Genomic DNA, 24,000 nt, shown 5'->3' with positions numbered 1-24,000 from the left:
GGGAGCCACGCCCAATCAACTGCCACCGTGTCCCAGTGCGGTTGCTAGGGCAAGAGGCAGAAACCTGCGAGTCCCAATCAGAAATACGCACAGAAGAGGAATATCAGGAACTTCTGTTTTATCCACATAAAGTGTCACACTGTACGCGGCAGTCACAAACTAGATACAGTGCAACTTTCCTGAGCTACCTTTGTCACACTAAATGACTGAACACTGGCGGGGAACAGCAGACATATTTATAAGGTTCAGCCAGACACAGAGCACACAAGCCACTTAAAGACACTATGGAGTTTGCAGCTAGCCATAAAAATGACAGAGCGTGTGCATACAAACTGTGACCTTGCTTCAACAAAAGAAAAGCGACCCGTGTCTACTCCATAAAAGTCAAATCCAGACAAGGCTTTTTTTAAGGATGTAGTTTATGGACGCCCCCCGTTCTCTTAGTCTAAAGGTTTTCGCATTGCAGATGAACACTACATAAACCACTTACACGGGAAGTATATAAGACTGCTGGGAGAATAACGAGATAGGAAGATTAGAGAGATGGATACAATGGCACTGGTGCAGATGCTGGCAGCCATACAGCTTTGAATCCCCCACATTAGATGGGATAGTGTATGTTTTATCCAAAAGAAAGCAATAGTGACTCACTGTTTGATTCTAAATATATGTATCTATATAAAACATGTTGGAAAAAATGTGGGAGCATTCAAAGAGGCTTACATTTATTGAAATGTTATATTGCAATCGACATGTTTTGTAAGACCTGATTTCTTTTTCAGGAAAGAACTTTGTAACCTTGATAAGAACAGTGCTGCATACATAAATATCAATATCATATTACAATATTGCAACATGTTGCTCTGATTCATTACAATCCTAAATGAAGTTACTATATCAGGGGTGCCCACACTTTTTCAGCTTGGGGGCTACTTTTAAAATGACCACGCCCCAAAAGATCTACTTACAGGGTGTATAATAGTGCGCCACATTTGTGCTTCAGATGAGGAGGTGAGGCCCCCTCATAACTGCATGAACCCGTATGGCACAATACAACTCAGACTGGCTTACCTGTACGTCAATCAAGTGGCAAATGCCATAGTAAGGATGGACGATAGGCTAACTTTAAAAAAAAAAAATTCTTTTTTTTCCCAATGCCATGCGATCTACCCACACTACCCTTGCAATCGCGATCGACGTATTGGGCACCCCTGTACTAGATGATACCACAATCGTTACATTTGAAATAATATGGGATACTTTATAACACCATTGCTCTTTTTTTCCCTTGAAGTTTGTATTTCCTTCCAGCGTCATTAAGTCTTCTAATATTCTTGGGGCTGCTCTTCATTGTAGGTGCTTCTACTAACATATGTTGACAAAACTTCAATAATGGAGTAGTATCACTCTGGACTTTACACCTAACGAGTCATTAAGGTTCCTATGACAATGTTGATGAATGCAATCAATTGCATAGATTCCTAAGGGCCCGACACTGACCTTGTTGGCTCGATCGGCGTGGTGATTTATTGTCCTCCTCTCCTCATCCCATCGGACATTGGACTCCTCCAACTGCTTCTCCATTGCTTGCTGCTGACGAACAGCCTCCTCCTTCATGTAACATATAGATGTCTGTAGCTCCGCAATTAACTATAGATGAGAAGAGACACAAAATAAAATGTGACTTTTATTTTTGAGTTGGAAAAGGATTGGCAGAAAATCAGCAGATGGAGAACTAGCCACATATTGTTATACCCAAAAAGTAAAAATATCTGCAACATGCCTATCTGCTCTTGGGAAAGTTTCCCCATTGCCGAACAACCTCATGTGTTTTATGAACTTTAAAACAAGATATAAACTAAAAGACCAGAGTGCAGAGGAAACCTGTTGCCAGATGCAAAATGCAAAACAGCTTGACTGGACAAAATGCTGATTTGCTTTATTTCACTTGTCTCAGAAAATCACTCGTATCAGATGGAAAATGCTTTCGTCATGGTTTTGGATGGCAGTAACAATCACTATTTTTTTTTCCAGTCTCATGTCTTTTTTGAGACAAGACAGAAGACCCAGAGAAAGCAGAGAGAGAGCGAAAAAGAGGGAGGTTAAAACAAAATAGACAGGAAGGAAAAAACAACTTCCTTTTTGAAGAGCGGAGTGACTTTGTGTTGGTGAACTTGCGGTGCACACCAAGATGAAAAGAAACTGGCTCTGCTTTGAAATCCTCCAGTCAAAAATTAACATTCTATTTAAGCCACTGTCAGGGAAAGGCAGAGAAAAGATGAGAGGGAGTAAAAGAGAGAGGAATGGAGAGGGAGGGGGGAGAGAAAGAGAGAGACATAGGAGATGGGGGGGGGGCAGTGCTGCTGCTTGCTTTGGGCTAGACAGATAATTGTTTACCATGTTCAAACTCAGGACTAGCCCTGCTGGAATCTGTACATTGTGTGGGAGTTAGAGTAGTGCGGGTCGACCACAGATAGACAGAGACAGGGGAGAGAGAGACGGGGGAGAAAGAGAGAGAGAGAGAGGGGGATAGAGAGATGAGAGGGAGATTAGGCTTATTTTGTCAGCAGGAAAGCCACATGAAAGCAACAAATGACACATTATTATGGGAACATCATTTCTGGGCGTAATAATTATTTTACAATATGGATTTCCTGCCCTGCTGGTCTTCAGCCCCAGGCGGTGGCGGCACTCTAAACATGTGAACTCAGCTGTCTGTCTTGTTATTCCTGTACATGTACACACACCACAGCACCTTTCTCTGTCTGATAGCCAGCCAGGCCTTTTAAAGTCTGTAATTGGTCTGGTTAGACTTGTTTGGCATCTCTGATGCTTATTCACCAGAGATAATGAATAACTTATGCTATAAAACAATGGTTAAAACGGAAAAGAGGATGCTTTGCAATATGAAAAGAAAACACTGAATGTGAATACAGGTGACTGATGTTGAAATAATCACAACCTCTTTATTGCTATACACCTGACATTTGGCGAGTCTTTTCAATAACCAAATGGCTTGTGACTGACAAATCATCGGTCTTCATTAATGGCTATTTAATGCATCGTATCATTCTGCTCATACATCAGAAGATTTGAGTGGAATAGATGAGTCAATTAATCATTTAGGTAAATAAAACTAATCTGCAACATTTCTGAAATAATTTCCCACTATATTTCAATATTTTGTAAGGAATTATTTGAGAGACTAAATGTAGTTTAAATAAAAAACTAATGGCAAACATAATGTATTGTCAGTCAACAAGGTACGTTATTGTTTAGTTAACTCTCAGTGACGACTTTATCACTTCCAGCACATTTAGTCATGAACTTATGTTTAAATGTTAATGTTTTAATTAAAACTGTAACTGATTTTCCCATTCATATCACCAAATAAAAAAATAAAAAAATGTATCCTTGTGTTTCAGAAGTCAAATATTCACTTCAAAAACATTGTTTTGGTCTCCACCTGCTCCCGAGGGAACCACCTGGCTCTTTAGCTGCCACTATGTTAACCATGTTGTCTTTGTCTGCTCATTAGTGTTGGGCAAGCAGCGTACAGATCTTTTTCACTGAACACTATTTCCTGCTGTAACTGGAAACGACACTGATGAGAGTAAGTACCAGTGAATTTGCGGGCTGTAAACCCAAAATAAAGCGTGAATAAACAGTAAAAGCTGTGTTGAGCCGAACGATTGGGCGATGATTCTCTAAAGGTTCATCCCTACATTCGAATAAATACTTTAACAGACCCGTTTTGGTTTATACATGCCTAAGAGGTCACATGTGAACTATTATTCAGAAATAAATGAGTTATATTTGCATATGGAGTGAACTTCAACCCATTTCTTCCGGAACACGCACTGTGCCTCCCATGGCAAATTCCCTTCCACCTCCTACCTACATTACTCCCACGGTGAGACGTTCAGGGATAAAGTAATGATCTACCACCCACTGTAGCCTGATCATTAAGTGGGGGAAGAGAGCACAGTCCTGTTCAGTTCACAGGTCACCCAGGAGGACCACTCACAGCCAGACGCTTAACACACAGGATTGGATTGGAGAGACACTAATTAGGAGAGTCTGTGTGTGTGTGTGTGAGAGAGAGAGAGAGAGAGAGAGAGAATGAGAAAGGCAGAGAAAGAGAGACAAAAGCAAAGATGTAAGAGAGAGTGATGTGTGTGTGCATGCATGGTAACATATACCCTTATGGGCTGTGTCTCCAGACCCTTCAGGATAATGTATGGCGTGGTATGTTTTTAATTGGGTTATTAGCCATGCAGTTGGGCTGAAGAGCGATGCCCCCTGTCAGACACGCAGGGGTTAACAACTGGGGTTAGCCTTTGAGGTTCAAAGGCCTCTTGTTTACATTTGACTGAGCTGCCCCAAGGGGTAGGCAACAAACCCCCCCACCTGTTCCACCTTTTAAAACAAAGCCAGCGACAAATAGTCTGCATTAATCACGCTTATTATTAATGTTTGCTCAAAAACCCTGCACCTTCGACAGAACCCTCTGTATAACAAACACACTTCCTCAGAGACTTCTCTTTAATGTCAGAGAGTGTTGTGTGTTGAACCCGTGCCACTTTTTGTGTCCCCAAAACAGAGGATTAATCACTTTGTCTGTGGCGGCGCACCGCTCCGCCAAAGCGGGCAAACATGGCTGAACTTTCGCACAGCATCCGACTTCTTTTGAAGTCGAGCATTGTGTAACCTAATAAGCTACCGTTTTCTCACAACATCTGCTTGTCAACCCCGCTTTCAACTCTGCGCCTTTGCCAGCCAACCCAAAATAGGGGGATTTAAAAGAGGAGAAGAAAGAAAGCATAACAACAACCCCCCCACCCCTTTGAATCTCCTCTTCGGGTAACGAGGAGCAATTACGGCCAAATGATTGTGATATTTTACCCGGCTACATAATCAAGAAAACTCTTTTCTTTTGTAATGTAAACACTACTTAGGGGAGTTTTGGATCTTTTAAACTGATGAGGTTAAATCTGCCTAAACCTTTGGAGACATTTTGCTGAATGACAGAATGTGTCCTGGGAAGTTAAGAGAAATAATTACCTTATAATTTTAAATTGGCTCTGTCTAAGGAGACAAGCAAAATGCGAAACACATGGCCCTCAATTGGAAGTGTGGACAGATGATACCATGACACGAGGCAGAGAAGCAGGTATGGAGATGACGTAAAGAGGCATTATAGGGACGGGAGAGAGGGTGGAGGATCATTCTAGTGCGATTAATCTGATAGGGCACAAATGCATCAGTGTCACTCTGTGAAATATAATTAGTGACTTTAACTGATCTTTAAATATTGATTCATACTTCTGCTTCAAGACGTTGCAGAGGCTACTTGCTAACACAGATTCTATATGTGAGCTATCAGTAGCTCCTATGATGGAAGTGCATGTCAGGACAATGAGAGCTACAGCGATAGCACACAGAGTCATTGGCAAATAATGTTTTCTTCTACATGTTCTCAATGACGTTGGGGTTTGCTGATATTAAATACAACAGAAACGTAGAGAGTTAAAGAAGGATTAATAACTACCTGCTTTAGAGTCGTTTTTTTCTTTTGTAAACTAGGTAGCAAAGCAATTTCCAGTGCACATCGGTCTAAATCAGGGGTGTCAAACTCAATTTCATCACGGGCCACATCAGCATTAAGGTTGCACTCAAAGGGCCGGTTGTAACTTTAAGACAATATAAAAATACATATACAAATATTTAATATATATAAATAATGTATTATATTACTGTATTGCCTCTGCATTCGATTATTATCGGATAGGGTAATAACTTCATAATTAATACGTCTGAAAGCAGAAGTCTAGGGCAAATAATTGCAAGTCTCTTCAGTAAGAATGTCACAAAATGATTTAAAAAGAAAAGCCAAATTCTGGAGAAAAAAAAATAACATTTTGGAAAAAAAGTCAAATTTCAAATGCATTGTGGGATATGTAGTTTATGGGCAACGTGCTTCTGTAAAGTAGCATGTAACCGTATAATAAACATATTATATTCTTTGCAAGCTCTTATGGGGCCACATAAGTCGCGGGCCGGATTTGACACCCCTGGTCTAAATAGAACCACAGAACAAGTGTGCACTACAAAAACTGCAACACGAGTAAGGTCAAGCATTGGGTGAATATTTATGTAGCACGGTTAGATTTTTAACCATTGGGGAAATCAAGTCATTTCTGGCCACCTGATGAAGGTGAAGGCCTACTATTTACTTTTCTATTTAACTAACTAGGAGTTCCCCTGGCACAATAGCACTTGGTTTTCCAGTTATCACATATTGATAAGTGCAGCATGAAGGTTAACTATGTGTACTATAAAGAGATCCAGCCTATCAGTATAACACTAGACAGCCTGTCCTGACTTCACACAGATCAGGAGGGCCTTTCTCCTCGGCAACACCTCTGGACAGGAGATGAGACGGAACAGGAAGAGCACAGAGAAACACCTGACAGCAGAGTTTTAGATTTTCTTTTTATAACATGTTCGGTGTTTTATGTGTAGATTTATTTGCCCGAGTTCTGCACAGACCTTTTGCTAGTTATGGGATGTGTGTGCAGTGTGTGTGTGTGCCTATCTGCTTTAGGGTAAAGCGCAAGGTGGATTGCCGTGTGTGTAAGAGTGTGTGTGTGCGGTTGTGTGTGTTTACGTATGTGCTTCCTCACCCAATCTTTAAAGCAGCACAGTTGAAAAAGAGGCATATACAATGAAAGAGGGGGAAAATGAAGGGGAGAAGAGAAAACTGATTACCTGGGCAGACTTGGCGAGCTTCTGACTGTACTCCTTCTCAATCTGCTTCAACCTGCTGTTGGCCTGCGACATGAAGGGAGAGGGGAGTGTGAGAAAGAGATATGCAGACAGACAGATAGTGAAACACAAAGAGAGAGAGTTGTGAAATTGAATCTTCTGTTAGGAAGTGCACACACTCCCCTCTAAACTCACACACACACACACTCATGTTGACCTCTGCCTCCTGGCAGTGTGTCCCGGCGGCACCGGCCTGTGGCCCCTTGGCACAGCGCCAGTCCCAACGCTCATGTGTGCCAGCAGGTAGTGACGGGCATGGTGCACAGTGGGCACTACTCCCTTTTGATCCCATGCCAACAATTCATCACTTTACAAGAAGGGGGGCAGGCGGGGGAATTAAAACGTTGATGCCAATTAGCTAAAGGGAGAAGAAAAAGAGAGATGATCGGTGGAAGCTGGGAGACACAACACGGCGGAGATGGAATGGGAGTGAATGGGGATTGTTGTTAGGAGTTTATTGAGCGGCGCTCGGCTCTTTGTTTTCAGTTATTTCTCTATGGGAAGCTCGCCAGCTGGAAGCAAAGACTGTGAGTGTCTAATACAAGATCTGCCTCCGCTCGACTAGCTGTGTTGTGATGCCAGAGTTTCAATGAGAAGCTGAAAAGTGGAGTGAGATAATTAGGTGTGAAGTGCTGGAATTCGATGGGGCTGTCGATGGCTGTCTGTACGCACCGTGACACAGTCTATACAAGTACTGTAGGTAAACTATAGCTCAAAGATAATGGGGGATTTACAGTAGGTAATTGTTTGAAAGGCAGGGTAGTTTTGCACACAATGTACACAACATCTGTTTTTTGTCTTGCTGCACATATTTTATTTCATTATATTTCAATGGAAACAACTGCTATATTTGACTATATTTCTTATTATTTTTTAATGTTATTATAGTTTTTTTAAAATAGTTCTCCATCTGTGTTTTGATTTTTTTTTATTACTTTTATGTATGCACCACAACACCAAGTCGAATTCCTGGTAATAAGCGTGTTTCTGATTCTGATTTTTCTGGGGTTGTTTATTAACTTAGGCCATTGATGAGCCAGTGATAAACAACAAAGAAAAACACCTCTCTGGTTTTAATTCTTAGTTAAAAAGAAAGTGGGAAAAGTATCCTAAAAACACCAGGCATGGAGAAATGTATTTATAAATGTCTTGCAATGCTGTAAACCTGATTCATCCAGCAACCAACACACACACCTGCTTGACTCTCTCACCCTGACAGCCGGAGGATCTCTAACAAACACGGTTTCATTGAACACACCCGACGCAGCCATCAACACCTGAGCTGCATTTGGACTCTGCACCCCATCCAAACACTTCCTGACAAACACCGCCGCCCGGCTTTGACCTGTCACCGCAGAAACACAGAGCCGTCACCAAGGATACCAGCCTGTCTTCCTGCGCCAGGACTCTGTGAGTGGCAGCCTGCTCGTCCCTAGGGGCCCTATAGCAGCTGATGAGAGAGGGGGAGACAAAAGGAGGGTGTAGAAGAGGCGAGAGAAAGAACTGTGTGTGGGAGAGGGGCGCAAATAGAGTCCTTCAATGTTTTCTTTTACAGCTGACACGTTGGTCGTCTCCTTTTAATCCTGCCGACTGCTCCATCCTGACTACAGCTTAGTTGAAGATACCATTGACTACAATGTTGGGGAAATATTTCATGACAATATGTTTTTCTTAAAGTGGTAATAAAGGATGAGACTTCAATGTGTCTCCGTAGTGAAACTGTTAACATCGACTAAAGTTATAAATGAGATTCACCATTGTAATTGACTGAGGTAATGAGGTGTGTGTGACTCTGTACTGTAAATGACACACGTGAGTGTATTTGTGGAAACATATGGTCATATTGAGACGCAGACAGGCTCAGATGTTTCATTATAACATAAAGAGCTTGCTACTAGCCTATTCCTTTGACATACAGCCACTCAGGGGGTTTAGCAGGAAGCATTGCACCACATCATATATTATACAGCGCAACCATCTAAACACATATTCAAAATGGCTGGAAATAGATGAATATGTGAAGAGAACATGCAATGAAAAATAGCCTAGCAGAACTGTGACAAATACAAAGGGAAAATCAGAGCTAAATTAAAAGCCCAGCCGTGTGTGTGTGTGTGTAAGTACTTTCAAAGAGACTACCTGTGCCCTGCCAAAGGCATTTTTGTGCTGAAGGCACTTTGAGGCTGTATCAGGCTCTTCAATCGCCTCTTAATCCTAGCTGTGTGGAGTGCGGCTGCTTTGAAGTGTGTGTGTGTTTGTGCATGTGTACGGGTACTTGTGTGTGTGTGTGTGTGAGTGTGTTAAAGAGAGTGGAAGTGGATCTGAAGGCAAGGCATGCACCGCTTACCAGAACGTAATTAATAATCTGCAGTGGGAACCAGGCCAAACACACACACACACACACACACACACACACACACACACACACACACACACACACACACACACACACACACACACACACACACACACACACACACACACACACACACACACACACACACACACACACACACACACACACACACACACACACACACACACACACACACACACACACACACACACACACACACACACACACACACACACACACACACTAAAAAGACAATTGACGGGAGTGGCGGAAAACGTGTGACAACTTTCTCTCGCTTACACACACACAGACTTAGAGATATGCACACAAGCCACACTTTTCCAAACACAGAGAATGGACAAACGCGACACATGAAGGCCAAACACACATTCAGGTTTGATCTGTCAAAGGGCCATTTGCTTAAGGTGTAGAGTCTCCTTTTCTTTGGAATGGACTGTTGTTGCTAAAGGAGGAAGAAACCAAGGTAAACATTTCTCAATAGAGTGCACTCAATAGATCTGGGCAGGATATTGCCTCCATATGGCATTTCCCCCCCGATATGTTTCCAATCATCTCGCATTGCTAAAGAGCAATTATGGTTTTCAGTATCTTCTTAAAGCTGAACTGAAACTGATGTAATGGCGATGTCAATGCACAATGTGACACGCAATTGACGGGTTATTCGGTAAAGAGCATGGACGTTTCTAAAGCGATGAAGAATGTCACACATCATGCTCTTTTTAACGGTTTGAACAACAGCTGTGTATTGAATAATAGGGAGGGTTCGTTTCTTTGCAAAAAGAACATGATTTGATAGAAACGCTTTTCCCCATTGCTCCGCGAAGCATTCCATTTTAGTGGCAGCATTATTTGTAAATTCACAACAATCCTCTGTTCACTACGTATGTCTCTCAGAACAATTATCATAAGAAGTCAATCTGCCAGCGAGGGAGAACTGGGAGATGTTGTTTGCTCGTTTGTCTGTAATCACTTCTGTCTTGCTGCGTTTGCCTGTGTTTCTATGCGTCGGAGAGAGCGTTGGTTCGGTAATGACAAGAGACTTTGTTTCCATTTCACAGTTTGCCATCACTGCCTGTCAGTACTGATTCTCTTAATCCCCGCTGCTCACCGTCAGTGCAGCATCACAGGAAGTACAGGAATAATGCATCACACAGCCGTGGAAACACAGATAAACATACACCAAACACACAAGAATCCGTATGTTCAGTGAGTACACACTCGGCATGATCTCGGTATCAGAAAACTAATTGCATCCATTACCATCAGCGTGAGTGGGATTAACAACTAACCCAAATCAGAAGGTCAGGGAAAAAAAGGTAGTTTGAGGTTGTGAATGCCTAATGGACGGAGTCGCTGGTGGAATCACAGATTGCTTTAACGTAAGCAGGTGGACCGACTTTCAATCACAGAAAAAGTAAAGTGTCTAATTTATGCTTTTCTGTGTACAGATTTGTGTGGACAATTGACATGACTGTTAAAGGTGGGGTAGGTATGTTTGAGAAACCGGCTCGAGATACACTTTTTGTTACATTCCATGGAATGCGCTTAACATCCCGATAGCAATGAATATCGTAAGTGCTTTGACAAAAAATCCATTAAAAAATTTCATCTGTGGAAGCCGTGGCGCTGTAAAAAGCACGACCAATCATTTTAGCCGGACCGGCCTGTCAGCCTTCCATCTGTGCACAACCTTATCTCGTGCCCTCGTTGGTCATGTGCGCGTTCGTGTGTGTTGGAGGAGGGGCTCTGTAAAGAAGTAGCAGATTTTTTCTGGCTGTGTATTTTCAAATTCTAGCACTCGAGTTGGTTTCTCCAAAACTACCTACCCCACCTTTAAGCTATGACAATCATATTTATGCTAAAGGTGATTTTACTGGTCATTGAACTCTGATAGAAATGTATTATCTTTTCAATTTACACACGGCATCTATTGCACGTCTGTCCGTCCTGGGAGAGGGATCCCTCCTCTGTTGCTCTCCCTGAGGTTTCTCCCATGTTCCCTTTAAACTGTGGGTTTTCTCCAGAAGTGTCTCCTTGTACGATGTGAGGGTCGAAGGACAGAGGGTGTCGTATTGTCATACTGATATTCTGTACAAACTGTGAAGTCCACTGAGACAAATGTAACATTTGTGATATTGGGCTATATAAATAAACGTTGATTGATTGATGAAATTCTGACTTCCTGCCGAGGTAGACCAAACTCGCATCTATGTATGCCTCCATCCCCACTTTGATCAGTAAGTCTGCCTGATGTTCAGATGTCCGATGAGTTGAATTCGGAACTTAGCCCAAAAAACAGAGCCCAATATCGTCGTGTCCCACTTAGAACTCCACTTCAAACCAAAGTGTAATCTATAGCGTGCAACAAGATGGGAGCTGCCTGACGCCATGTTTTAATGCGATTGAGAAAGTGTGTCGCTTCCCTCCCTCTTTTTGGATGACTTCAAAAAGTGAGCAAGGGAGCTGTGTGATGTTTTTTTGGGACGGCAGAGCCTTTACTTTGACTCTTTCATCTGCGGGGTGACTCACTCTCTCTCCGCCGCGGGGCCCGATGGTGCGGCGCACTGAGGAAACGAGGAGCTCAGACGGATCTGCGCATGCGTACATGTGCACAAACACACAACATATGTTCACACACAAACGCTTGAATGTGTTTTTGTGAAGCAAGCTATGATGTAAACATAAACCAACAGCAGTCACACTGATCCAATAATCTGAAAGCCTTGCACTCAAAAGTCTGACTCTCTCGCCTACAAATTTGATCCTTTGCTTTGCCCCCCCCCCAATCTCTTTGTGTCTCCCATTTAGTGTGTTAGTGTGAGGTGGACGTGGGCCTTCTTTGATCATCCCTCAGCCTATGTTTCTCTCCTCCTCTTCTAATCCATGACCAACTGAATAATGTGATTTGGTATATCTCCAAATGGCAGAGGACCAACCTAATAAGTCAGCAGTGACAGTGGGCAAGAGAGAAGAACAAGATGTGGCTACGACAACAACAATAACAACAACCTCGTACCACCATCTTCTGGCTGAGAGAGAGAACGGTACACACACGCACGCAATAATAATGTATTCTCTGTGGTTTTAGAAAGGATATACAGGTTAAAAAACACTGTATCATCATTGCTTGTGGTCTCCCTGTGTCATTGTAAACTGATTTAAAAAGCACACAGGTCAAATCAACAATTACAGAGGTAGCAGTGATCCACACATATTGATCCACAGAACAAAGGAAGCCTGGAAACAACAAAGACTGGGACCACGATCAGTCAGAATTCAGCGGTGTGCAGGTTTTGCACTAGCAACACTTTGGGTGGTCCGTTCACAAATGCACACAGCTCTACGTATGGATGAGAAAGCAACCAGAACACATCAAAACACATTAAGATCCAATCAGTGGAAACCACATGTAAGGATGGACAAGGTTGTGTCCACACATGGGACGTAGTGTGAAAACAGATGTGTGTCCGGCCACATGAAAAGATCGCCCAGTCAGCTTTCTGCACAACACAACAAACACACACAAAGGATTTTCCTTTGCCAAACAACTTAAATGAGGCTTTGAAGCCTTTGCTAAGGTAATACACTCCCCCTGGATTCACAGTTTCCAGCTGTGTGACTGATCACAAACAAGTGTTTTCTTATCTCATCAGCATCTAGTCCATAAGAAAACAAAACCATGTCCATTTGATTGGGATGTTTGTATTAGATGTTGTTTGTAGCCAATGCTCCAAAAGGGCATCAGCATCTACTCAGACAAGCTGTGTCATTTTATAAGTGAGTATACACAACAAAAACACTCCTGACTGCTAGACCTGCTCACACACTGTGAACCAACAAGTTGTAACTTCTAGAAGAACAACATTTAAAGAATTACCCTGTGGGACAAACACAAGTAACTTCAAGACACAGACCCTCATACTCCAGCTTTCTAATCAACCTGTGTGTGTGTGTGTGTGTGTGTGTGTGTGTGTGTGTGTGTGTGTGTGTGTGTGTGTGTGTGTGTGTGTGTGTGTGTGTGTGTGTGTGTGTGTGTGTCTAAGAAGAGACTTTCCAGTGAAGGGACACACATGGGACAGGGCCAGAGGGACATTGGGTGCTGTGACACAGGGAGCAGGAATTGGCCACTGCATGCCAAAAAGCTGCTTCCTCATTGGCTGATGTTTGCCTCCAGGTGGTTTTGTCACACTTGGTTAGTGTTTGATGAAATGCCCTCGCCCTTTGATCTGAAGTGAAAGTAGACATGTACACACACGCACCTGAAAGTACTACAAATACACACATGTGCTTTCCTTTTTTTTGAAAGTGCATGGTGACATTTACAGAAGCAATTAAAAGCCACCGGAAAGAGGGTTCTTAAAAATATACAAAAAGTCTGGAGTGCATGTGCCAACACCAAATATATATACGTTTGCGCTCTCTTTATGACACCCACTCACTCATGCACAAACACCTGGGTCCACACAAACATATCAGGCAACATTTGCACATCTAATCTCCTCACGGCAGATCAAAGGGCCATGCTCTCCAGACTAAGAGAAAATATGAATTCAAGGTTCCAGACGTTATTCATTCCCTATCTGATCTTTTGTCTTACAGTATCTCAGATCTCTAGGTTTGACAAGCAGGGAGTGAGTATTATACAGCTGAGTGAGGTGAAGAGGTCAAACACAAAGACCTTTCATCCACTTACCATACTTAAAGCTAATTATACACACTTACTGCAACAGATAACCTATGTTTTATGTGCTAGGTATCATGGCAGTTGTGGAATAGGTATTCAGAGCCTTAACTGGAGTAAAGGTCGCACTACACCAATGTAAACATTACAAAAAAAAGTATAAATAATAGCCGCACAATTTAGTTTTTTAACATGTTATTGACATAAAATCATCTGACAAGTTAATGTATACATATATTTATATAGATATGTATTGGTGGACCTTTTTAATAACTCATAGGCATCTGACATGTAACCCAGACTAAGCTGCTTTTTGCAAGACGTGACTTTTTTACTCAAGTAAAGCATCTAAGAATATACTTCTGTGAGTGCAGTGCTCTGCTTGGGGAAATATACTTAGTTACTTTCCACCACTGGATCATGTGTGGTGTGAGGGAGGCCGGATTGGTGCTCACTGTAGCCCAGAGATGAGGCATCTTTATCAGGCACAGAGGCAGCTTCACAGGCCCCTCAGTGGAGGACGGAGATTGGGAGGTCACACACACACACACACACACACACACACACACACACACACACACACACACACACACACACACACACACACACACACACACACACACACACACACACACACACACACACACACACACACACACACACACACACACACACACACACACACACACACACTCACACACACACACACACACACACACACACACACACACACACACACACACACACACACACACACACACACACACACACTTCAATAGCAAGCAGACTAAACCCCCCCACACCTTCTACTCAGCCCACCTCCATCACTTTTCCTTCTCAGCTCTTTTCTTTTTGGTGCAGCTCAAATCTTTTAACGTCTGATCTCCTCTGATTTTCTGTTTCTCATTATTTCATTCTAACAGCTTCGACAGTCTACTCCCAAAACATCCCCCTGTATCCCTCTCTCCCTCTCTGTCTCTCCCATAAACGCATGCGTCTTTGATGGGAATCCATTCATGGATTTAATGGATTTCTCTGGCCTTTTTTCCAGGATCTGGGAGATGTGTTGAAAAAAGAAAAAGCTGGCCTCTGCTTCCAAGAGTATGTTGGACTGCAGAGGACAGCATTTCTGTCTGCATCAAAAGAAAGAGACATTTCAGCTTACAAAATAGGGCGAACGAGTCAATATGGATCTGAAAGCTGGCTGACTTCAATCCCACGTGAAAAAAAACAGGGCGCAAAGAAGAAGTGAAACTTTTCTACAATCCCAAGTCTAACTTGGACAAGGATAAGAAAAAGCAAAGCCGTTTCGACCTTTTTGTTATAAGTATGTACTTTGAGCTGACAAAAAGGGACTGAGAGAAATCATTAATCTCTTTCATAAAAAGTGAAACTAGCACATTTCTTATAGTGTTATCAGTCTCAGTTCAACATACAGCATCACTGCTTTGAATCCACTCCAGATTCCCCGACAACTGTGGGTCAGTTTTCCCATGGAAGAGGAATTAAAGTGAGCCAAAAAAGCTAAATCATCTTTCAGTTGCAAAGCAGCCTTCTCGTATCCCAAAATGAATTAAAGGCGCTGATAGGAAATAGCGTCATTTCTTCAAACGAGGATTACCCTGTAATAAGCACACTCTTCTCCTCGGATCCCTCTCCCTTCAGTACCCCAGGTTCTGTGTGCCATATGGAGCCAAAATGGCCGGCTGGGTGCTTTGGAGGTCCCTGCATTCCGGGGCTAATGCTGCGCAGCTGGGGCGGGATGGTGTCTAATGAAAAATGCTCTCTTTGATGGGACCTGCAGAGGGATTAGGTTCTGATCAACACCACCTTAGGTCAGCTTCCTGCTAGACCAGCACAAGATTATGGGTGATTTCAAAGTCGGGGGTCCAGTTTCTGTAGTGGCCAGAGAAGCAATCAAAGGCAGAAAGAGAGAAAGAAAGGGACAGGAAACCTCAGAAGTTCTAATTGAAGCACTTCCTGGTTCACAAAGATAGCAAAAAGCAAAGCTGGGCAATGTCTGTGGTTTCCACTTTGTGACCGTCCCTTAAATCCAATCCCCGAACGATGAAAAAGTGTATATCCCATGATGCATAACTATCTGACTCAACACTCTGTTTAGACTCTATCTATGACGTAGTAAAAACCTTTAATAGTAATTTGACATGTTTTTTCTGGTGTTTACGAGGACTTTTCTCAATAACACTAACGGCCCGTCCACACGGCGGCGTGCGCTTCAACGCTTCTGCCCATTCCCTTTGAATGGGGTGACGTCACACTTTGCCGAACTGCATTGTGGGAGCGTCGCTTCCCTTTGGGGCGGGAGATTCATGTGCTTGGTTGTTGGTCGAGTTTCAGACAAGCTCACCGGCAAGCTTCAACGCACGCCGCCGTGTGGACGCTGCGTAAGGCTCTTTGAGTCCATGGGCAAATCGTAGAGGTCACATGTACCAAAGTTTAACCCCATCTTGGATGTGCAAACATTAAGATGTACTGATCTGTAAAACTGAACCGGCGGCTGTTGCGACCCCGAGCAAGCCTTCCTTCTCTGGGGGCGGTCAAAGCTAAGCAGGTAGAGTGGGCTGTAGCGGTTTGACCCCCCGCTCCTACTGTACACATGTCTGGCACTGAACGTGCCTTGTTTGGTAGCTAGCTGATAACGTTGTGTGGGAGAATGGGTGATTAAGAGTTATAAAAGGCTTTGAATAAAAGCACTATACAACAAGTCCACGTCAAGCATACACTCACACACAATCTGTTCTCACCGTCTGCACTGATTTTAAATAACAGCTTGACAGAGACAACATTTTTCCAATATCCTCTGACAAACATCTATTGGAGAAAGAGATATACAAGGAGGCAGACATACAGAGAAACAGTTTGAGATACGTAGAAAAAATACAAATTATTGATTGCCTGCACAGGACATTGCTAAAACATACAACAACACCACTTCTAGTGGTAATAGCAGCTGACTTCCCACAGGCTGAAAGGCAACCACAGCTGCAGGAATAAACACAGCTTTTCTTCTGCTGCCCAGTGTTTTCTACCTAATTACTGGTTCGAGGCTATTTCAAACACGAGCGCCATCCACTCCGTTTTGTGAGAAACTGCTTGTGAACGGAAGAACGTTTCACGTGTTATGAAACCTTTGTTTGAAATGCATTTATCCACAGAGGAAAGTGATGTGATGCGTTTCATGAACCCTTCACCCACCTTATCTTGAGCCGCGTCCTTCTCCTGCTGGTGGCTTTCCTCAAGGTCGCCGCGGATGCGCTCCATGTCCGAGCGGAGCCGGTCCAACGATGCCTCTCTGTCCAGGAATTCTCTTTGTTTTTCCTCCTCCCGGAGTAACGCCATCTCAGCCAACTGTTGCTTGTGCTTCTCATTGGCTCCATGGAGATCCTCACTGAGACTCGACAACTGAGATTCCAAATCTGAAATTGTCTGCAAGGAATTGGAAACAGAAATGTAAAGTCATGTCAATTAAGATTGTACATATATGCACACCTTGGTGCATTTATAGATGATTAGGAGTCAATTCAGTTTAAACAGATGAAATGTTCGGAAAAAAATGTATGAATGTATCAGGGTTTCCGCTAGGATTTTTTCTCGCCGGTCAAATGTCCGGGCAGAATTTATTTTACCGGACTAATTTGAAACTTACCGGTCATATTTCAATAATAATAAGAGTTGTGTAGCAGAGTTTCCGTTAGCATGTAATTACCGGACTATGAGCAGATATGCTTCAGTTTAAAACTCAGTTCACGGGCTCATTTTTATATTGCTTCAGTTTATAATCGTAACAGATCGAAAAATTCAGATTAATTTTTCAATAAATGATTCCACAAACAACAAACAACATAATTATTACATTCAAACAAACTACTTGTAGTAGATAACGTACATTATTCAGAAGTTTACATTACATTTGAATAATAACACGGGAGAAACGGATCCTCTCTTTTCCCCTCTCTCTCTCCTGACAGCCCGTCAGTTTCTCATGCAGCTCCTGCAGCTCGCTAAACAGAGGGCGGGGCTTCAGGTGCTCATGCAGAGCTGCGTGTCTCGGTCTGACTCAGCAGCTGATCTGATCTCTCTCTCGCGTCCGGTTACACTTCACTCGCGTTTATGTCCATATCGATCAGATCCAGCTCTCCTGATCGGCCTTTATAGAGAGCACCGATCAAACTATTAAGAGTGAATATCGGCCGATAATGACCGGCGGCCGATCGATCGGAGCCTCCCTAATTATTACCAGACATGTTGACCGTCAGGTTTTGAATTGACCGGTTTTTAATAAATGTTACCAGCTAAAAACCGGTAATTACCGGCTAACGGAAACCCTGGAATGTATGTGATGTGTATAAATGGTTAGGCTATAATATAAATAATATAATAATATAATAGATAGATGAACTCAGACGATTTCTAACAAACATCGGAATGATTTCTGTGAAATGGCAAGATGGGTGGGAAGGGGGAGAGACAGGGTGGCGTGGGAAAGGGATTCCCTTTATTTTAACTTTGTTTTTTCTTTTTGTTTTATTGTCTATATAATTTGAATCTGTGTATACAAGTCCCTCTGTATGGCAACAAGGAAACAATAAAAAGTTGGTCACAAAAATAAAATAAATGTACAGTCGACTAAGATAAGTGATGGTAACCATTCATCATGACATGGTATTTATTTCTGTCACTGACACATGAGGTTCTCCATTTCCCTCATGAATATGGGAGAAACAAGGAGAAATGATGCGTCGTGTAGGGTGATAATATAAAAACAAATAAACACAGATACCACAATGAGAGATGCTACAGCAGGCAGATGTTAAGAAATGCTCTGTATTGATAGGAATCATTAAAAGGATGCTGCAGAGAGTTTGAGACACAGTATCTGAGGGAGAGCCTGTACAGTTTAACCAAGTTTCACAAACATGCCGCAATGTTTCTCTTTTTGACTACTCTAGCAGGGGCTGCTGTGATGGTGTAACCTCTCTCTTTTTGAACTGCTCAGCCCTGACTTCAACCAGAAGAGCTCTTTAATAGTGCTGCCAGTGAGCATCAACATTTTATAGCAGGAATGCTAATAAGCCAAACCCCAGAAATAAGACTGGTCTGACACAAGCAATGACACTCAATCTCAGATAGATTGAAGAGTTTAGGATATGCAAAAAAAAGAAAAAAGACTGTTTTCATAAAATTGCATCACAGTTTGTTTGATGAAGGTTTTTTGCCTAAAAACTAAAATAATTCCTTTTTTAAATGTATTGTATTTTGAAAAGTGAGATAACCATGCATATTTTTGGATTATAAAGTAGGTTTGAGTGCTATTAGAAAAACACTGTGAAACTATCATAACTTCTATTCAAGTAGATTTGCACAAAAACTGTGCCTTTAAAGTAGCAGCCAGAAAATGTGTAACGTTGTGATGTCACAATTATACTACATTTAGGTAGAACGTGGCGCCCCAGTTCGTTACAGTCATTCCCCGGCTGAAATGACACAGACAGAGAGCAACAGATACAGAAGACCTGGAAAAACCGACCAATCAGAGCAGAGTAGTCTTTTTTGGAGTGTGTCTTAAAGAGACAAACGCTATACTAGAGTGTTTTTAATGTATAACTATTACATGTATAATCAGAAAGAGAGTATGAGGATAATTATGTGGTTCTTGAATATAGGAATATAGGTTTTTTGAACACATGCAGGAATATGGTACTTTCGCTAACATAGACACACACACACACACACACAGCCTTTCACAGTTATGATGAGGATTGTATTTGTTTAGTTTGTTTTTACTCTAAAAGAAGCGAAGGGAGACATTTGTAAAATCACTATTATTATTCTTTTTTTTTTTTTTCTTTCCAAGGAAATGGGGAATCAGGAAATAAGCTGTATGTGATGGTTGATATGAAAGTCACTGTTTGAAGGAAAATTGACGCCGTACACGATTTGTATCATTGTCTTGTAATGTACTGTCGAATGTCATGTTTTATGTTATTTGAGGACCCCAGGAAGATTATCTGTTGTTATGCACCAGCTAATGGGGATCCTAATAAACTATAAACTATTGAAGCATGTTAAAACGTTCCGGCAGAAAAGCCAAAGTTTTAGCTTAAACATTAGCATAAGTGTCCCCTTTAATGGACACTTTACATTGCTTCACACTTAAAGCTTTCACAAATGTGTTGAACATAATCACATATATTGCTTCTGTCAGTATAATATGATCATTCCCTACAATTTATAAGAAGCAATGAGCAAATATGACTTTAGTGAAGTGTGGTTCTAAGAAGCACTGCAGCTTTGGTGTTTCACACTTCCCTACCTACATTGCACAGCTATTGCACATCCTCATTACTCTCCTTGGTTTACTTGATTTATTTCTTACTTTGGTTCAAACTATGTGCTCTGCCTGGGCATCCAAGGACAACGCCATGCTAAGGCAATCAGACAGAAAGTGTCTGAAGTCTTTTTTAGCGGGCACTGGGGAGAATCAAAGAGACTTCAAAGGAGTGTCACAAAAACAGGCAGATGCTGTGGCTCCGTGTTGTGCTCCCTCCAACACTGGCACACACAGACAGACTCACATGCGCACGCACAGACAGCACATGGTCAGGCTGCCGCACACATACAATCGCATGCAGCACAGTCAGAGAGAATATGAGGTAAAACACAAACACAAGCAATCCTTTCTATCTCTGTGTCCCAGTGCTGTTCCTCAACATTACCCGTCTCACTGCTTCACTTGCGCCTTCAAGGGCAAGCAGCTATTAGAACTGAACTCTCGAGGATCTTTAATGTATAATTCTCTCTTTAACAAATGTGGATGATCTGCTTTCCAAAAAAAAAAATCCTTGAATAAGTACGAGTATAATCTCCCAGAACAGAGGCAATGACACTTCGGAAACTTAAGAGGCCAAAAGAGCATGTCTCCTTTGGAAGTATGTGAGCGTGGCCACTTCCAACAGGGCACATGTTAGCATGCAGATGTGGCGCTTTGAGATGAAGCAGCTCTCGGTAACAATAGGAGAGTGTCAAATGAAATATATTGGGTCAAATCGTGTCAGCTAAAAAGACTAAAGACTGGGGAACCATCAGAAGGCTGGTTAACAGACATAATACGTTTCCATCCAGACAAGAACATTTTGAAGAGAAGCTATAAGACTCCATTAGTGACTGTAGGTCTTTATGTATAAAATGTATATAAAAAGAGACAGAAAAAGAAACACCAGCTACTCTGCCACAATAACTACAAAGTTGGTTTTTAAACAGATTTTTCTTTATTACCCATGTGCTACTCTCTTTGCAAACTTTAATGCAGTGGTTCTCAAACTTTTTCTGTCATTCCCCACTTTGAACAGGTGGGCCTTTTCAAGCCCCACCTGTTCCTCATTGCTCCAATAAAATGGTAGGCCAAGCTTAAAATTGTCAAATGTATCGTTCTATAACAGGGGTCTCCAACTTTTTTTAGGATGAGGGTTACTTTCAAAAAATAAAACAAGTCGTGAGCTACTTTTACTCCTCTTTTTTGTTTTTTTGCAGTGTATATATTTAGCACATTTTAACATTATTATATGCTACCTTTAACCTTTGAGTGCTGTTTGGGTCTGTGGGACCCGTTTTCAGTGTTTACTAAAATAAAATGTATGCAATTTAATTATTTTAACCTGCTTTATTTGGTGGTGGACGTCACATCCTCGAGGGTCCGGGGGAATGCACCCCCAGGAAGATTTTTTTTAAATGTTGAAGTTGAATGCATCAATCTGGTGCACTTTGAGCTAGGGCTGCTCAATTAAATCGTATTTTAAATCGCAATTACGATTTTGGCTTGCAACGATTATGAAAACAACATAATCGAAATAAAACGATTTTATTTATTTTTTAAATAGGTTTTTCAGTTGAATTATACTTAAAGTTCAGGGTAATCAAATGTTAAAAACATACTTTTCAAATTATTTTCTTCAATAAATTGATGTTTTTCAAAGTAAATGGTTAATCGTTTTTAATAATCGTGATATCAATTATTGACCAAAATAATCGAGATTATGATTTTTGCCATAATCGAGCAGCCCTACTTTGAGCCCAACATGAATTTATGGATACAGCTCTCAACACTCAGATGAAAGGGAGCTGTATACTTTTCAATAATCCAAACATCTTTAGAATATGATCACAACAAATCATTTAAACTTGTTTATTCTTATCTTATGTTACCTAGTTAGCATTCTTTCTTTTTATTTATGCATATTTGACTAATCACTCTCCTTTTAAACTTTTTACTGTCCTATAGTACACATTGGAATGATTTCTTACTTTATTTTGTACAACTTTATTAAATAGATAAAGGTGTGCTCTCTCTCTTGCTCTCTCGCTCTCTCGCTCCACATTGCTTTTCTTCCCGACTGCAACGCTGTTGTGTGTGTCTGTGAGAGCGTTTCACATGTGTGTATGAGAGATTTTTACCAGTGGCGAGCCTGTCTCTGAGGGCCTAAGATATTCTACAAAATAATATTTAAAAACATTAAAACAAATTATATTTTTCTTTATATATTTTTTTAAAATATGTTTTTAGTAATATTTGTCAATAGTTTTACCAAAAATAACTTGATTAAATTGTATTTAAAATAACATTTCCAAAGAAATAAATCCTTTGAATCTGCCTATTCAGTTTCTGTTTGAATGTGAAGGGTTAAATGAAAGAAGCTCCTCTCTGCGAGTCTGTGAAGACAGGAGCTGATTGGACGTCCAGCTATGAATTCACAGAGGGCCAGCTATAGTAACTGAACGAGAGTAATGTCAAATGACAGTACAATTGACCAATCATATCTTCCCTCTAAATGGGTGGGCTTTATTATCGCGGACTTTATGACAAGTTCCGCCCGCTGTGAAACGTTTCTTGTTTCCATAGCAACAACAACTGTCAACAGCGTAAACTTGCCTTCAAAATAAAAGCATGCCAAATTACACTTAAGACATACAACTGCAACGAAAGTAACAAACACAATGCAATATCCTTTTCAATTTCAAAGAACACAAATTGGGTTATCTACAGGTGTTGTTTTGTGTGGTAGAGGGTCGCTTTTCATTGATACGTTTTGCACCCCGGGCGGGCCGTTGTTTTGATATTCCACCAGTGTATAAATAATAAATAAATGTGGGGGGGGGAAATTGGATTTTTTTATTTTTTTTTTATTTTTTAAATAATTTTTTTTTTCGCGACCCACCTATCACATCTCTGCCCCACACTTTGAGAAACGCTGCTTTAATGTGACATTTGTTTAAGCAGAATCCTTTATAGAGTGAACAGCCAGGATGTGCTGGTAATAAAAGTAGAGTCGCTATAATTTAGTTTGACAGCAACAACAACAACAACAACAAAGCGGCCACTCCTATCACTGTTCTATGATATGCGGGTGGGCCTCCCTTGTAGAAATAAAACCAATTATGCAGGGTGTCCACATATTTGAAAGAGAATGGCCTCGAATTAGAAAAACAAAAAAAGGAGGAAAACACCGGTACATCATTAAAATGAATTTGAATAGATTAATTATGCTATTGTAATGCTAATGTGGGAATGTATTTGTGGATGTTATAAAAGAAAGTGATATGTTAACATTAATTTAAAAAAAGGATTACATAAAAGTGACATAACTATAAAGAGAAAAAACCTGAGGCACAGCTAATAAAATGTATAATTCCATCTGTGCATGTCAGCGCCAGGCCCTGGCAGTGTGCACGTTGGCTCACAGGCACACCTGAATGCTGTAGCCCCATAATTCATCTTATTACTGTGGTTGCATCTGTTCTGTTCCGGCTTACACATCACAAAGGACTGCTGTGAGAAATGATACTGTGCATTAGCATGACAGGTGACACAACTTTTAGCCTGAACTCCAAATTGAGGCTTATTAGGATAGCTTAGCTGTTTACCACTGCTTCTATTCTTTATGCTATCGTGAAAGCTAATGCTTTGTGTGCTGGAACAAGTGATTCGCAGCATTGTTCTGACAAATAGTTAAATAATTAACTATTAAATAATAATACATTTTATTTGTAAAGCACCTTTCATTGATGAAAGTAATCCCAAAGTGCTAAAAGGGGCATA

At 41.4% G+C, this 24,000-nt stretch overlaps 1 protein-coding gene across 4 annotated transcripts in view; it reads right to left on the bottom strand.

Annotated features, from left to right (window-relative positions):
* The window catches only part of cep112 (centrosomal protein 112), a 108,906-nt gene that overhangs the window by 22,172 nt on the left and 62,734 nt on the right, over nt 1-24,000 (bottom strand). For all 4 annotated transcript variants that reach the window (XM_034089297.1, XM_034089300.1, XM_034089298.1 and 1 more), the window contains 3 exons: nt 17,103-17,333; nt 6,772-6,834; nt 1,501-1,650 (listed from right to left, as the gene is read on the bottom strand). In XM_034089297.1, coding sequence (XP_033945188.1) covers nt 1,501-1,650; nt 6,772-6,834; nt 17,103-17,333 — 444 coding nt within the window. The remainder of the gene's footprint in view (nt 1-1,500; nt 1,651-6,771; nt 6,835-17,102; nt 17,334-24,000) is intronic.

The sequence above is a fragment of the Pseudochaenichthys georgianus genome, chromosome 8 (genome assembly GCF_902827115.2).
Source record: "Pseudochaenichthys georgianus chromosome 8, fPseGeo1.2, whole genome shotgun sequence".
NCBI lineage: Eukaryota > Metazoa > Chordata > Actinopteri > Perciformes > Channichthyidae > Pseudochaenichthys > Pseudochaenichthys georgianus.
The sequence above is the reverse complement of the archived record's forward strand: the minus strand, read 5'-3'. Positions and strand labels throughout refer to the sequence as shown.